Consider the following 16,694-nt stretch of genomic DNA (forward strand, 5'->3'; position numbering starts at 1 on the left):
TCGGACGACTAGGGCGACCAACCTATCTAGTGGAGTCGTCCAACTAATCGAGCCCAAATTGCCAACCAGGCCGACTAATCACGATTAATCGTGATTCGTCGTACGACTTAAAATCATTGATCAGAACGTCGTTCATGTATAGATAGGTAACCATCTAGTTTGATTAAGGGCTTGTTTGTTTGGAACTGTAATATGTGCAGATTATATAATACAATATATTTTAGATTAATACTTAGTCCAAAATATATTGGATTATATAATCTGGACTGAATATAATCCCAAACAAATAGGCCTTAACACTTAGCCTTCTAGCAACACAGTTACTTAAGATCAACTATAATCAGAGGTTGTAAATAATGTGAAGAAGAGAGAGAGGTGTTTTGGCTGTAAACTTTTTGTCAGCTTATGGATATTTAGTTTCTAGAACTAATTTTTAGTTTTTCTATTTTATTTTCTCTAAATTACCAAATACGGAAACTAAAATAAAGTTCTAATTTTCGTATTTAGCATTTTATATTTAGCAATTTAAAGACTAAAATAGAATAAAATAGAGAGACTAAAAATTAAATTAGTGTCTAGAAACTAAACACCTCCTTCTTAGAGATGTATACTTTGTGAGAGAGATATGTGAAGTCCTATATTAATATAATGAAGAGCTAACTAGTGTACGGATGAGTAAAAGGTACGCTGTTACAGCCATCAGTCGGGTGTATTATTAAAGGGCTGTTTGATTTGCTGCCTAAAGCGCCACAACGTGCCTAACTTTTTTGTGTAAGCTTAGTTCTTCAATTCAAACGTCTAAAGTTAGGCAGATTGTAGCACCTTAGGTAGGAAACCAAACAGACCATAAACCTGCTCTAAGCTGTCTAAGCGGTTGTTATGCAGCCACCACAGTAATTAACACAAAAAGCCTAGCCGTTCATTCCATCCAAGATGAGCCACCGAACCGCCGAGTCATGATCTTGTTCTGCAGCATCCTGTAGTACTGCTGCTGTATCCCGGACATGGCGCTGGTGTCCTTGGCCATGATCCTCTCCTCTTCCAGCATCACCTTCAGATCCACCTCCTTGGTCCTGAGCTCCACTTCTCTCCTCCTTATCTCGAGGCTCCTCGCCTCGTTGGCAGCCCTGGCTTGGTCCAGCGCCAGCGCGACCGTGCGCTGTTGTTCCAGCGCACGCTTCTCTCGCGCGCCGTTGCTGAGCTGCTGCATCGTCCTCGCGCCGGCCTGCTGTTCGCCATTGTCGTCAGCCGCTTTCCTCTTTCCCCACCACAGATCGTCCGCCGCCTCCAGGTACAGACTAGCCCCGCCCACGCCCACGCCCCCGCCCTGCTGTAACTCCTCCTCCTCCTCGGTCCCATCCACTGGCTGCTGCATCGCGTGCACAGCCTCCTCCTCCTCCTCCTCGCGTTCTTGGGCGGCTGCAGCATCTAGACCGTCGTCGAGAGCACGCGGCGGAGCGCACGGACTGGGGCTCGGGCTCGGAGCCGTCTTCTGCTTCTTCTGGGACGGCGGCGGCCTACTGGTCCACGCCAGCTTCGGCGAAGAGGTCTGCGACTGCGACGACCTCTCCATCCACTTCCGCTGCGACCTCAGGAGGATCCAGCAGTGCATGAACTGGAACGGCTTGTTGTTCTTGTCCCGGGACTTGAACAGGGCCAGCGCGCGCACAACCTGCGCACAGACACGGCATCAGTGAGAGAGAGAGAGAGAGAGAGAGAGAGAGAGAGAGAGAGAGAGAGAGAGAGAGAGAGAGAGAGAGAGAGAAACCGACGGCCGGGCAAGCCGAGGGGAGAGCGGCGTGCCAGCGTCACGTTACCGTGTCCTGCGGCGTGAGCCCTCCCTCGGCCGCGCCCGCGGCCGCTCCCGCCACGTCGGCGACGCAGCGGTCGAAGCGCCTGACGTTGTCCTGGACGGTGGACCAGCGGTGCAGGAGCGAGTTCTCGCTGCGCTCCGACGCGAAGTCCCGGTGCGCGTGGAAGTGGTCGTGCAGCCGGCTCCAGAAGGGCGCGCGCCCGGCGGCGGGGTCCGCGCTGACGCGGAGCCACGCCAGCGCCAGCATCTCGTCCTCCCTGTCGCTGAAGTTCTTGGTCCGCTTCTGGTTCGGCCGCCGCCGCACGGCGCGGGCGGCGGGTAGCGCTGGCGCCTCGGTCGGCGACTGCTCCTGCTCCTCCGCTTCCTCGTCCTCCTCCTTGACTGTAGGCTCGTCATCGTCGCCGCCGCAGCGCGCGGAGGGCAGGGCGACGACGACGTAGTGGCCGTTCTCGTCCATGGTTCCTGTCAGTTCACGGTAAGTAAGAGGAAGGAATGAATGCTGGCTTGCGCTGGAATTCAGTTAACAGTGAGTCGATCTGTCTACACAGCTACTGCTGTCTGCTGCTGCTGCTCCACAGGATGGGAATGGGATACTGGTTATTATTACTGCGATACGTAAATATTTATTTACCTTGGTTGGCCTCACGCCGGTGGGGCCCGGTGGGTCGGAGGCGGCGGAGTGCGCCGACGCCCTGCACGCCGGGGCGGCCGGCCGTGGGAGGAGATTTGGGAGGGGCGCGCGGGGCCGGGGCGTCAGATTGGGGACGCCACGAGCAGCGAGGTTGGCGTTGGGTAGGGCTCGGTGAAGATGAGGACGAAGCTGGGGAACTTGGATTTCTACGCGGATCGATCCCTATACATCGGATGGGATTTCTACGCGGATCGAAGAGGGACTGGTTTGCCGCACGATCTAGGGTAAATCCCTTACAGATGCTCTTTTCTTTTGTTTCCCCCTTACAAATGGGAAGTAAATAGCTCGTCTTTTTTTCCCCACTCTTCCTACTGAGTGTCCGGCTCCAGCACCGGCTCCTACCTCGCAAAACAGCTCCTGAGCAGGAGCCATAATACGGCTAAGAGCGGGAGCCCAGATTTTTGGCTCTCCACGGCTCCACATATGGGCGCTGCGCTGCGTCTCTCCCCGAGCAGACACCTCTCTCCAAGCCACCTCATGCCTGATGCAAGAAGATGCAGCTAGCAGCGAGACCGTTTTACTCCAAATCAAATAATACACGAGAGGAGCCGGACCCATTTTTACAGGTGCCGTAGCCCTCCAAACGGGCCCTGAATCTAGCCATAATCGATATGGAACGTTTTGGATGTGTCTTGCTAAACTTAAATCACAAAACAAGTTTAACAGATATTGACTTGGAATGGGTTCATGTATACACACAGGCATGAGGCTTCGGAAGATGCATATCTTGTGTACAGCAAAATTCGTCAGTTCACCCACACAACAGGAAACCGTCCCACGGTACACTTGCATAGCATCAGCAGCAGCAAACTTCGCTGTCCCAATCATATTTGTAACTGATCCGCGCACCACGAAGATGCCATATCCGTTATTTGTACCGGTAAACATCTTTTCTCACAAGTTCTTTTTTACAGAAGACATAAGGGCATGTACAGTGAAGAGACACCAAAACGGTTATCCAAGCACAAGAGACAACTAAGAGACTCTATTATACAATGGAGTGTCTATAAATGTAGTCTATTAATAAATACAGAATTAAATGCATTTGTACAGCAGCAGATCGATAGAACAGACGACAAATTCGTACAATAGGAAGTGAGACGTCTGTTACTACTTGGTTTACGAGCCAGAGGCGTCTCTTCACGGAGAGACGGCTCTAATTTTTTTTGCAAATACACCCCTTAAACACCTTAGGAGCCTCCACATTAAACACCACTGTACATGTTTAGTACATGCCCTAAACAGAAGATTTTTTGAGATCGGACTTCCCCTAAGCCACACGCATGCAGTTTATGCAGTGCTTGAGATAAAAATGGCAGCATCGTGTTACTGCACTTCTGCTCTACCGCCAGGTTGTCAACTTGGAACTGGAGCATCGTGTTACTGCACTTCTGCTCCACCTGTTAGTTTTAGTTTGATCCATCCGAGGCTCTAAGATGAGGACGAAGCTGGGGAACTACCTTTCAAGATGAAGAATAGGCACGTGTAAGCCTTCTTTCTCGGACCCTTACATGATAAAAACAGTATCTGAATATAGACACAGCACCTGTTAAAAAAAACCTAGGACTAGATACAGTAGTGCTATTTCCAGAAGAAACGACAGCATCCTGTTCAGCATCATCATAGGTTAGCATCGACCAACATTACAATGTTCAAGCATGACATACTGAAAAATGTCAAGTTTGCAAACAACTTGGAACAACAAGAACAAAAATATGGTTCAGAAACATGCAGTTTTTCTCGAAAACAAATAACATGACTTACTCAACCACTAACAAAAATTAACTTCGTTCACTCCTCACTTGCTTGACGACGAGTTTCCAATAACCCTTGCCAATATCTCCTGTTGCTTAGCCTCGTAGCATTGTCGAAGTAGGGGGTTACATTTACTCAGATCCATGCCCAATATCATGACCTCCTCTTCCTTGTCCTCCTTCAATTTCTGCCGATCCATCCTAAGTTTCTCCAGGTTTAGCTTCTTCCTCTCCAAGATGAGTTTTTGCCTCTCGTTTTTGTTCATAGACTCCAACTTCCTCTCCTCAATTGAAGCTACTAATTTGAACACAGACAACCGTTCCAAAGATATTTCACCCATCCACCTGAGGTACTCAGAAAAAGTGGACGATGTGTCAACAGACCTTTGCTTCTTTGCCTTTTCCTTGGACGAATCATGACCTAGCGGCCTCTTCGAAGTAAAGCTTGATGGAACAGAGTCTTCAGCATCTAAGTCTACAGTATTTGATTGGATACCGATTGGGTTGGGTGGTGGATTTTGGTGACTCATGTGTTGATCCATCCATTTTGGTTGATCCTTCAATATTGCCCAACAATGTAAGAAATGGAAGGGCTTATTTTCAACAGCAGCTTACTACAGATATAACCCCTATATGTAAAATATCTCAACTAACAAAATGACAACTTACTGCAGAAGGGTCACTCTCACAGAAGGCCTCAAGGCAAATGTTGCATGCATCCTGAATGCCACCCTCCACAAAGGCTGCAGCAGATGTCAAACTCTCCATCTTAGCTTTCTCATCAGTTTCAGATGCCATTGCAATGGAATCACAGCCCTGAAACCAAACAGGCAAAAAAAAAAAAAAAAAATCAGAATCGGGAATTTAATTTCTCCATAGTCAAGAGGAAATAAAAATATGTTCAGCTATTTATTAGTATTTATTATAAGTTCAAATTCTTAACACTATTAAAGAAGTTTTGAGATATTCAAGTTTTCTTATACATCTTTTGTTAAATAGTCCAGCCGAGCCGCTAATCACACTACGACGAGGCCATGAGGGGAACACAATACTAGGGAAAATTATCAATCTAAAACAACACTCAGGTACGAAAACACGTTACAGTTTGCAGGATAGGAGCATATTATCATTCATTTTGCATTCTAATCCAACAAATTCTACGTAATAACCACGTCAACAAAGCCTTGACATATTTATGCAAGTAATGCTCTAGAGAAGCATTAGCAACCTCACAAAAATGCACACCTTTTTAGTAAGTCAATCTAATCACTGGAGCAGCAAAAAAACAGAAGGGAAAGTTAACGTGTTGTGAACCCGGCTGCGATGCGCAGGGCGGGGAGGAGTGCACCACGAAGGGTGGGATATTAAGGTGGATTGAGTAGAAGAACGCAGGGAATAGGGTATCCTGTGTGGCGGCTGGGAGCTAAGATCACCAGATGGCGTAGGTTCTGCCAGGGTGATCAAGCAGCCGCACCCACAGGCACAACTTCTTTGATAAATCTCCTAGTACAATCTAAGGCCACCTTTATAGCTTAGGTGCCTAACCATATTACAGATTTTCTAGGGGATAAGATAACTCTCCCGGGAGGATAAGCCTCCTTAATTATTGCCTAACTTTTAGTACTTAACAAACTAAATCTGGCGCCTAGCATAATGCCTTCCAACAAAAGAATCTACAACACTTCCCCCCTCCCCAACAAACAGCTCGTCCGCGAGCGCCACATGTGGATATTGGCGTTTAAATGCCTCAACTTCTTCCCATGACGTATCTGCTTCTGAGCGCCCTACCCATTTTACCAGCAGCTCCCAGACTCCTCTATTCAGCCTTGCTCGGAGGACCTTCTCAGGCGATGGAATAACCCGCCCATGTAACAAGGGTGGTAAGGGAACCAGCTGTGTTGGCACGGTGCCTTCGAACTTCTTCAGGAGAGCAACATGGAAAACGTCATGAATGCGTGCATTTGGTGGTAGTTGCAGCTTGTAGGACACCTCCCCTATCTTTTGTGTGATTTGATATGGACCATAAAATTTTGGTCCCAACTTGGAGGGAGAAGCCGTAGTGACCCCTACAGTCGTTCGCTGTTGTAGCCGTAGCCAGACCCAATCTCCCACACTGAATTCCACTTCTCTGCGACGCTGATCCTGGTAGCTTTTCATAGTGACTTGAGCTTGCACTAGACGTGCTTTGATTTCCTCAAGAAATGCATCTCTGTCCTGCAGCTGGACATCAACGGCTGCTACCTTGGAGTTCCCTAGCTGGTAGGAAACCATAGGAGGAGGGTCCCTGCCATACACTACTTTGAATGGCGAGCACTTTAGAGCCGACTGATATGATGAATTATAGCAATATTCAGCCCATGGAAGCCACTTCAACCACGATTTAGGCCGATCCCCAGCGAGACAGCGGAGGTACATAGTTATAATCCGGTTCACCACTTCTGATTGACCATCTGATTGTGGGTGAAAGGCTGAGCTCATCTGTAACTTAACCCCGGCCATGTGAAACAGTTCAGTCCAAAACTGGCTAGTGAAAACTGTGTCCCGATCACTTACAATGGAACATGGTAGACCATGGAGTTTGACAATATCATCGAAGAAAGCCTTCGCCACTGAGACTGCCGTGTAGGGGTGGCCCAAGGCAATGAAATGGCCATACTTTGAGAATCGGTCTACAACTGTCAGCACTACTGACTTGCCACCAACCTTTGGAAAGCCCTCAATGAAGTCCATTGATATGTCAGCCCAAACCATAGAAGGAATGGGCAAGGGTTGCAGCAAACCAGCTGGATGAAGGTGCTGAGTCTTGTTGCGTTGGCAAACTGCACAACTGCGCACGAACTCACGTACCCGGTGGAGTGCTTTTGGACTGTAAAAAGATGTTCTCCACCTGTGAATTGTCTTTTGCACGCCTTCATGACCAGATTCATGAGCTTGGGCAAGAAGTACAGACCATAATGACGACGCCTCTGGAATGAATACTTTGCCCTTGAACCGTAGCAGACCATCCGTTGTAGTCCAACCCGGACTAGCAGTGCCATCAGCCAACTGCTTGCAGATTGCAGCCACCTGTGAATCAGTTTCAGCTTCTGCCTTTAAAGTAGCAAATAAATCAAAGGAAGGCGAGGAGATGGTGTACATAGTTCCCATATCCTCATCCCGACGGGACAACGCATCTGCTGCGCCATTGAGTTTGCCTGGCCGGTATTCCACCGTGATGTCATATCCAAAAAGCTTGCTGACCCACGTGTGTTGAGGAATCGTTGACAATCGTTGATCGAGCAGGAACTTCAAGCTATAATGGTCAGTCCTGACTGTGAATGGTCGACCCCATACATATGGTCTCCAATGCCGAACTGCTTTGACCAACCCAATCAATTCCCTCTCATAGGCTGGCAGTTTCTGATGATGGCGAGACACAGGCCTGCTGAAAAATGCTATGGCTCCATCCCCTTGGTGTAGAACTGCCCCAAATCCTGAGCCCGACGCATCACAGTCAATGAAGAATCTTTTGGTGAAATCGGGTAACTGAAGAAGTGGTGCTGTTAATAGTGATTGTTTCAGCTGGCAAAAAGCCTCTGCTGCCTCATCTGTCCATTGGAAGGCATCCCTTTTTAGAAGAGCAGTGAGAGGGCTTGCAACAGACCCATAACCAGCTATGAACTTGCGATAATATCCTGTAAGACCAAGAAAACCGCGGAGAGCTCTGAGTGTACGTGGTATTGGCCACGACTCCACTGCATCCACTTTAGATGGATCCATAGCGACCCCCTGTGCTGATACAATATGTCCAAGATATGACACTGCCGGTTCACCGAAGGAGCATTTGGAACGCTTGAGAACTAGCTCGTTGTCACTCAGCAGCTGGAACACCTGCTTTACATGCCTCAGGTGGTCTGTCCAGGACGAACTATATATTAAGATGTCGTCGAAGAAAACCAATGTGAACTTTCGGATGAAGGGCTTCAAGATGTCATTCATGAGAGCTTGGAAAGTGGATGGTGCATTGGTAAGGCCGAATGGCATTACAAGAAACTCGAAATGACCACAATGTGTTCGGAAAGTTGTCTTGTGGATGTCGCTGGGATGCATTCGAACTTGATGATATCCACTGCGAAGATCAAGCTTGGTGAAGAAGCATGAACCCCATAGCTCATCTAGAAGTTCATCAACCACTGGGATTGGAAACTTGTCTTTTACTGTTTTTGCATTCAACTCACGATAGTCTATACAAAACCGCCATGTATTGTCTGCCTTCTTTACCAACAAGACGGGCGATGAAAATGCTGATGTGCACTCACGAATGATCCCCTGCTGCAACATTTGGTCACACTGCCTCTCGATTTCATCCTTCAGAAGTTGGGGGTATCTGTACGGTCGCACTGCCACCGGTTCTGTTCCAGACAGTAACCGAATATGATGATCATGGCGACGCGAAGGCGGCAGACCGTGTGGTTCTTCAAACAAAGCAGCAAATGATTGTAGAAGTTCCTCCATGCATTCTCGGCTTTTGTCAATGGCTGTGCTGCAGAGAATCGGGTCCCCCATGCCTGTCAAGCGGATCAGCCATCCTTGGCGCCAAAATGCCATGGTGTGGTTGTCAAAATTACATATGACGGGTCCTAAAGACCGCAACCACTCAACCCCCAGAACTAGATCGAAGCCGTCCAATGGTAAGGAGTAGCATGTTGTGGGGAAATCCTCAGTGCCGATGGTGAGTGTGGTAGTGACCCTGCCCCTGCTGGATATGCGCTCGCCATTGGCCACTTTTACTGAGAGACCGGGTTGAGGAACCACTTGTAAGCCTAGGCGCGATACTGCAGCGTCACAAAGAAAAGTGTGGGTGGAACCTGAATCAACCAATGCAGTGAGTGTGATGCCATTGATGCTGACCGGAAGTCTGAGGGTGTGAGCGACTTCTATTCCGGTCATAGCCTGCAGTGAAATACCCAAGTCTTCTGGTGAGCCAGTTTCTGTGGTGGTGTCATCTTCCTCCAGTTCTAGCAGGAACACGCCGCGAGCAGTACACTTGTGATCAGGAGAATATTTCTCTTTGCAATGGTAACATTCACCATTGGCTCGCTTAGCAGCAATCTCCTCAGGAGATAGACGTCGGAAGCGAGGCCTGCTGGAGGCCGATGATGTTGGTCGTGCTGCTGCAGTTGTTGGGGATTTGGATGGCGCTGCTGGTGCCTGATATGAGGTGGTGTTGGAGCTGGCAGATAGCAGCAGACGTCTTTCATACACTCGGGCCAAATGCATTGCCCGTTGAAGTGTCTCTGGCATCTCCATCTCCACATCAGTGCGCAGGGGCTCCCCCAATCCTGCTGTGTACATGTTGGTCTGCTGCCGATGAGTCATGTCATCACAGCGGCACAAGATTGTTAAAAGCTGTCGAGTGTAGTCTTCGACGGTGCCGGTGCGCTGTAATGCTTTCAAGTCAGCCATGCCATTGAAACGGAGTGGTGGCCCAAAACGCATCTGGAGAAATTCTATAAACCTTGACCAAGTGAGTACGCCACCAATGTCACGCTCCAGGGCATAAAACCACTCCGCTGCGACGCCTTCCAAGTGCAAGGATGCCTGCCAAACCCGCTCATCTTGATGAACGCCCATGCCGCGAAAATATGTGTCGCATTTGTTGATCCAAGGCAAGGGGTCTGCTTCACCGTCAAAGTGTGGAAAGGTAAAATTTGGTCGCCGTGGTCCACCGTCTTCATAGCGATCACGGTGGCTGCTGTGCAGTGGAGCTCGGCGACCACCGCCGAATCCGCCATTGTAAGCGCCAGAACTGGGAAGCTCTGCACCTGCGTGACTCTCCAGGGCAGGACCCGTGGACAGGGTAGCCGCGGCCAGAGGTGGCGCTAGCGGTGATCCTGTCGGCTGAACAGGTTCCTGTTCTAGGAGAGCGAGCCGTTGAGCGTGGGCGTCCAGGCGGTTGTTCATTGTGGCCAGCTGTCCCAGAATACGGTCCAGCTTCTCGGAGTCAGTCATCTTCCCAGGATCTTCGTCGCTGCCGGACATGGATGTCGCTGCAGCTTTGGAATCTGATACCAAATTGTTGTGAACCCGGCTGCGATGCGCAGGGCGGGGAGGAGTGCACCACGAAGGGTGGGATATTAAGGTGGATTGAGTAGAAGAACGCAGGGAATAGAGTATCCTGTGTGGCGGCTGGGAGCTAAGATCACCAGATGGCGTAGGTTCTGCCAGGGTGATCAAGCAGCCGCACCCACAGGCACAACTTCTTTGATAAATCTCCTAGTACAATCTAAGGCCACCTTTATAGCTTAGGTGCCTAACCATATTACAGATTTTCTAGGGGATAAGATAACTCTCCCGGGAGGATAAGCCTCCTTAATTATTGCCTAACTTTTAGTACTTCTTAACAAACTAAATCTGGCGCCTAGCATAATGCCTTCCAACAAAAGAATCTACAACATAACGGCACACAGAATTATCTGCAAGGTTATTAAAACTATAAAACGTTGGAACGTTCATGGGTGAAATTTTGACTTTTAAACGTTTAAACTTAGTTTAAACGTAGTTTTAAACAACATAGGAAAAATACCAATACATCATAATTTCAGACAATAATATGAAGTTAAATACCAAAATAGAGATGTTAGTGGCTTACCAAAACTCCACCCATAGTTGGATTGAACCCCAAAAGTAACTAATAGACTGGGTCCAAAAGTAGCTAATGGTCTAAAATGCATAAAACACAGCGTTTTACAGTTTAGAACGCCAAAACGCTAAAACGTGGTTTCAATCTCTAATTAGAGTTTTGACGTTTAAACGTAGTTTAAACATCGTTTAAACGTAGTTTTAATAACACTGATTATCTGTCTCGGACAAGACATGGGCTCAGCATAAGTACTCCATACAACTAGCAGACACATGAAAACTGATTTCAGAAATCAAAATTTAGGTGTAAAACAAAAGATCAGTGATTGTCACTGGTACTGATATCTCCCTTGCTATCAAGCCGTTAGACCTTACACACAAATGGAACAAATGCATCTCAAGTTTTTAGGTGTAACATGCAACAAAGAAACCCACTTTGAATTCCCGCGTCCAGAAAACCAAATCCACACAGCCCCCAACCAGCTCACAGCGACAAGGACGACCACCCTAAAATCGCCTAGGACGAGCAAGCACGGCACCTACCACACAGGCCTGAATCATCTGCGAACCGAATTCCAGACGATTAGCTTCCCAAATCAAACCCAACCGCAATTGCAACAGCCCGGACCCTCCCCCGAGGTCAAAGAGGGGAGGAGGCAAGCGGGGGGATGTGGCCTTACCAAGCACCGCCGGCGATTCGCAGCAACCCCGACCCGGCTCGGATTCGATGCGTGAGGCGTGGGGGGCACAAAACCCTAGCCCTCTCTCTCCCCCCTCACTCTCTCTCTCTCTCCTCTTGCGCTCTGTGATTGCGGAGGAAAGGCAGAGAAGAGACGAAAAGGGGTGTGAGCCGAGCGAGGCAAGCACCTCGTCTTCACTCGCCCTCCACCGCCCGCCCGCCGAGTTTATTGGAGCTGAGGTATCCCGAACGGCGAGCTTCGGAAGTTAGGTACCCCAACCTTGCAATTGTAATCTTAGTATTATAATAGACTTCCGTTTGGAAATTTGTCATCGTGGGCACTTTTATCCGTCGCCGGCTGCTGTTACGTTGAAGATTTGGATTTCCCGTTCGTCAAAACGGATCGGCCTTCCTCTATTATTCAGAACGGATCGCGAGCTCGCTCCTTTCTTCCTCTTCGTCTCTGTCCGGCTCCCCGACTGATTCCGGCGCTCCCCTCGCCGGACTGATTCCTCTCCGTCTCTCCGTCTCCGTCTCTTTCTTCGTCCCAATGGAAACTCCGGCAGTCCCCTCGCCGGACGAACTCTCGCCGGACCTCGCAGTCCATGCAGCCGGCGAGTTAGCCTCGTCGTTGCCTCCAAGCGATGTCGTAGGCAGCGACACAGGGCTGAGCCTCAATCCGTCGCCGTTCGTCGATGCTGCTCTGACGATCGCCGACGTTGACAACTTTTGGTTGGAGGCACCACCAGATTGTCGTGAAGATCCTGTTGAAACGGTAACTGATTTGGCACCATTCTGTTTGTGCCCAATGGTCAACAATTTCTGTTTGTGAATGACATGAAAATGTAGTCAACATTTTCTGTTTGTGCCCAGCTGTCAACAATTTCTGGGAGGGTGAACTGCTGTTTCTGTTTGTGCCCATGCGATGTCAACTTGACTGGGCCAAAATTATTCAGTTAACAGTTAACTTGACTGCTCCTCATAATTTTTGTAGGGCACTGTCAATTTTCAGTTAACAGTGTTTGACCCATCGCAAGTATTTGGTTGTTTATCTAATAATCATCTGCACAGGAAAAGGAAACCAAGAAAGAACTCAACAAAGAAATGGTTTCCTAAGGAGCCAGCTGAAGCTTCTTCATCACAGCCAAACTAGGGGATTCTGGTCAACACCAACTTGTCTCCACTGATGTTCCAGAAGAAATAGTTGATACTACCCCACAGAGGAGAGTGAGGTGTGCTGTCAAAAAGAAGATTACTCCGAAGAAGAAGATCTGCTTCTGAGTAGCTGCTTAAGTATGGCAGTTGTGTCTGTATTTTAAGTATGAATTATGGCAGTTGTGTTTGTATTTTAAGTATGAATTATGGCAGTTGTTTCTGGCAGCTGTCAACAATTTCTGTTTGTGCCTGAGATGAAAATGTAGTACTGGTTGTGTTTAGAAACGTGACAGGCAACAACCCAGTAGTGATTGAAGTAGTGAACTATTTCTGTTTGTGCCCAGTGGTCAACAATTTCTGTTTGTGAATGACATGAAAATGTAGTCAACATTTTCTGTTTGTGCCCAGCTGTCAACAATTTCTACCAACTGTTGTTTCTGTTTGTGCCCAGGTGAACTGATGTTTCTGTTTGTGCCCAGGTCAACAATTTCTGGCAGCTGTTTGTTAAAGTAGTGATTACAGTTGCAGGAGAACTGCTGTTTCTAGCAGCTGTTTCTGGCAGCTCTTACAGGCAACAACTCCTTCAGTTGCTTACTCTCCCTTACAGTAGAATCAAAAGACAGTAGATCTCTGTTTGTGGTAGTGAACAATTTATGCTTGTATTCTCTGAACAAATCTTATGTGGTGTGAACAATTTCTGTGCAATATAGTGTTGTCCAAAAAGCTCATTTCTGTTTGTGCTCATTTCTGTTTGTGCTCAATTCTGTTCGTGCTCCAGTTTAGTTAGCTTATTGGCTGCCAGATTTGGTATGGCTGCCATATTTGTGCTCCAGTTCAGTTAGCTCATTTCTGTTTGTGCTGCAGTCCAGTTCAGTTCAGTTAGCTCATTTCTGAAAATGCACATAAATGACCAATTTCACTTAGCTGCTATAAATGAGCATTTTCAGTTTAGCCATACTAAAAACGCCTGAACACAAGGCAGTAGAGATATTTGGGCTGCTTACCGACGCCTAAAAACAGATGACTGAAAACATATCACTGAACACAAGCTGAACACAGGCGTCGGTTCAGTTCACTCATACTGCCAGATTTTCTAGATCGTTTCAGTCACAAGCTGCCAGTCACAAGCTGTTCTAATTTAACTATTGTCCTTTTCAGTCACAAGCTGCCAGTCAAATACAATGTGCACATCACAAGCTGTTCTAATTTCAACCATCACATGCTAGATCGTTTCACACATAGTACAAGTTCAAGATACATTATGGCCGAAACCAAGTTGAACTAAAAATACATCATGAACTACAAGTCTCACAAAATACATTGCCAATAGAATACTACATCAAATTAAAACATGGCTATTGTCCAGGAGGCAACTCTATCATAGACAAATAGCTCAGATAGGCTCACTTCATATAAGGCCCTTCATACAGCGATCAGGGATCTCATCAGAGTCAAAAGAAGAGTTGTCCTCATCCGAACCACACTGCTCAGTACAATCACAATGAACATCAGCTTTGAAATCATTGTACATTCCAAGGGCTTCATAATCCTCAAGTAGAGGTTGCGGACCAATAAGAACTTCCTCCAAATCCCTGCTCATAGTGTCTAGACCTTTTGCAATTTCAGTAACATCACTCATGGCATTAATCAAGCAATTCTTGTGCAACATATCCAAATACTCAGGCACATGATTGCGGTGGCTCAACTTCCTCAACTCATCGGCAGATAATTGCATCTGTCTAATGGCGTCTAAAAGACCATCCCAAACTCGATTATATCTCTGCGCCTACAACCAAATGAATAATGAGATTCAATATCAAATTAGTATTGACTGTTACTACAATAACACATTATGTTATTTACAGTAAATCATACCGGATCATGTGTCCTACATAATCGATGGCGTGGACGTAATCTACTAGTGCCATAATCAATCTTGCTCATGTCGACGATGCTTGTGCGCCTACTCCCTTCTGCACCTTCTGCGACAACTTTGCGTGTGTCGGCCCTAGCAGCTCCAGATCCGATAGGAATGGATCTTGGAGATTTCTCCATGGCCGCGGGGAAGGACCTACGACGACCTGCTCAAGATTGAGTCCAATTCAGTTAGCTTCAGTCAGTCAAATTTCTGAAAACCGAACTTTGAAAATGATACTGAGTTATGGTTCAGTTAGCTTCAGTTTCTGAAAACCGAGTTCAGTTTTCAGAGCATGCTACTTTTTTGTAAAAGCTTCTGCTAATCTGTGGGGTATATTTTGCACAGGATTTTTAGCCTTTTTTGCTGTTCAATAAATTGTAGTCTTTGGGATTAATCTGCGTTAAATAAATAATTATTTGAGCTAGTTCCTTGAGATTCTGTGAGCTGGATGCACTCCAACGCCATTTGTTTATGCCTACAGCTTGTTCAGTTATCTTCAGTTTTGACAGAACAGAAACTGCATTTTTCAGATTTTACTACACCAAAATGTTCTGCCGAGCACCATGGAGAGGAGCAGGAGTGAGAGGGGCGCCACGGAAGAGAAATGGGCACTCCAGAGGATACCTTGGAGAGGAGCGCCGTCGAGGAGAGGAGCGCCGTCGAGGAGGAGCGGTCGTCGAGGAGGAGCGCTCGTCGGGGAGAACTGGATCGCCTAAGGAGAGCAGCGCTCGGGGAAGAGGAGCACCCGTAGATCCGTTGTAAGAAACGGAATGCCGTAGAAACGAGGATTACTGGGCTAAATCTGACGCAGATACTACAATTCCGAAGTTCAACGGATTATAATACTATAATTCGGATTGCGCTGTTGGGGATACTGATTTTCAGAAGCCCAGTGTTCGGGATATCACGGTTCCAAAAAACTCGCGCCCGCCCCAGCGGGGTGAGTACATCCCCCCTCTTTCTTATAGCTAGTTTGTGAGCTTATAAAAAAACTTAAGTGGATTAGATGAACTAAAATTTTGTTTTTATTTTTATTTAAAATTAAATAAAAAGAGGATTTTAGCACCTCCAATTTCATCTGATTTTGTGGCTTCTAAACTAGCCCTTAGAGATGACAACGGGTGGCGTCCATTAGAATATATATATATATACGAGCTAAATATTCTATTCATATGTCTTTTATTAGAAAAAAACTATCACCAAATGGGTAAACGAGTGTTAGAATGTTCTGCTCGCATCCATACCTGTTAACCTGTAGGCATAAATACATAGTATAAACTTGGCCAAAAAACATAAACTTAAGCACTTGGCCTAGCCCAAAATAAAATGAAACCCTAGCTATATAATCTATAAGCAGATTTTATAGTTATTACAAACTTTCAGCATATTACAAACTTTGCTTAAGATCATAAAGGAAGAGCACCCTATCTACACATATTAACTCTACTTTCTTATTGCTTAGAAATTGGATATTACAGCCTTTCAACTAAAGAAAGCAGAATCTTGTCTTTTCAAGTGCCTCATTCCGAAGTGTTATAACCTCTGAGCATAGATTTCTGAAGTCTATTTTAGTGCTCTCATCCTCACAATCTTTTTGTGCATTCAAAGCTTTGCTTAAAATAAGACCCTAATAACGACAAAAAGAAAACAAGTAAATACTTTAATCAAAACAATTGCCAAGAGCTCGAAGAAAAAAGTAAGCACAAACCTTCAAACTATTGTATGCCAAACAGTTTGCCAGATGGTCCTTCGGCATTAAGGACAACCCGAGCTCAAGCTTCGGGTAACCCATGTTATCCATCATGTGTCGACAGATGTCAACTTCCTTGCTATCAAGAAGGCAGTATAGGAAATCATCTTCTTCATCACCTTCGTACACTAGGGATCGTCGAGGATACTTCAGATCTGAAAGGATCACGATACTCAAGAGGGGGGGTTGAATTGGGCTTTTCTAAAAATCAACACTAATTAAAACCTAAGCAAGAGCTAAGCAAGAGCCCAACTTCACCCCAACAACTAGCACTAAGATAATAATACTAGAAATACAATAGCGCTACGATAAT

At 46.7% G+C, this 16,694-nt stretch overlaps 2 protein-coding genes and 1 long non-coding RNA gene across 8 annotated transcripts; 1 reads left to right on the forward strand and 2 right to left on the reverse strand.

The window, feature by feature from the left end:
• Window positions 1-626: 626 nt before the first annotated feature.
• On the reverse strand, window positions 627-3,175 carry LOC100285478 (uncharacterized). Of its 2 annotated transcripts, XM_020547797.2 has the most exons (3): window positions 2,445-3,175; window positions 1,818-2,275; window positions 627-1,672 (listed from the first exon to the last, which is right to left on the reverse strand). In XM_020547797.2, the coding sequence occupies exons 2-3, from the start codon at window positions 2,268-2,270 to the stop codon at window positions 920-922; spliced, it is 1,206 nt and encodes a 401-aa protein (XP_020403386.1). In that variant the 5' UTR covers window positions 2,271-2,275; window positions 2,445-3,175; the 3' UTR covers window positions 627-919. The 2 variants fall into 2 exon arrangements, with proteins under 2 accessions (XP_020403386.1, NP_001305025.1); NM_001318096.1 differs by lacking the exon at window positions 2,445-3,175 and having other exon boundaries at window positions 902-1,672.
• Window positions 2,570-13,135, forward strand: LOC109944098 (uncharacterized). The gene is made up of 2 exons (XR_004856518.1): window positions 2,570-2,728; window positions 12,630-13,135. It is a non-coding gene; the product is annotated as an uncharacterized lncRNA (long non-coding RNA).
• On the reverse strand, window positions 3,516-11,835 carry LOC103648089 (uncharacterized). 5 transcript variants are annotated; one of them, XR_002266994.3, is made up of 6 exons: window positions 11,560-11,835; window positions 11,423-11,440; window positions 4,928-5,074; window positions 4,269-4,815; window positions 4,051-4,111; window positions 3,516-3,960 (listed from the first exon to the last, which is right to left on the reverse strand). XR_002266994.3 is itself a non-coding variant. In XM_008672593.3 (4 exons), exons 2-4 carry the CDS (start codon window positions 11,438-11,440, stop codon window positions 4,303-4,305), a joined length of 678 nt encoding a protein of 225 aa, XP_008670815.1. In that variant the 5' UTR covers window positions 11,560-11,835; the 3' UTR covers window positions 4,087-4,302. The 5 variants fall into 5 exon arrangements, 3 of the variants coding, with proteins under 3 accessions (XP_008670815.1, NP_001402795.1, NP_001316461.1); XR_002266993.3 differs by having other exon boundaries at window positions 3,516-3,964; XM_008672593.3 differs by lacking the exon at window positions 3,516-3,960 and having other exon boundaries at window positions 4,087-4,815.
• Window positions 13,136-16,694: the final 3,559 nt, after the last annotated feature.

The sequence above is a fragment of the Zea mays genome, chromosome 2, assembly GCF_902167145.1.
Source record: "Zea mays cultivar B73 chromosome 2, Zm-B73-REFERENCE-NAM-5.0, whole genome shotgun sequence".
Classification (NCBI taxonomy): Eukaryota; Viridiplantae; Streptophyta; class Magnoliopsida; order Poales; family Poaceae; genus Zea; species Zea mays.

What these genes read in the sequence shown, in the direction of transcription:
- LOC100285478 (XM_020547797.2), bottom strand. Translation starts at nt 2,270, where the DNA reads ATGGACGAGAACGGCCACTACGTCGTCGTCGCCCTGCCCTCCGCGCGC. An exon ending in GGCTCACGCCGCAGGACACG is followed by an intron (nt 1,673 to 1,817) that starts GTAACGTGACGC and finishes GTCTGTGCGCAG; the next exon opens with GTTGTGCGCGCGCTGGCCCT.
- LOC103648089 (XM_008672593.3), bottom strand. An exon ending in GTGAGAGTGACCCTTCTGCA is followed by an intron (nt 4,816 to 4,927) that starts GTAAGTTGTCAT and finishes GCAATATTGAAG; the next exon opens with GATCAACCAAAATGGATGGA.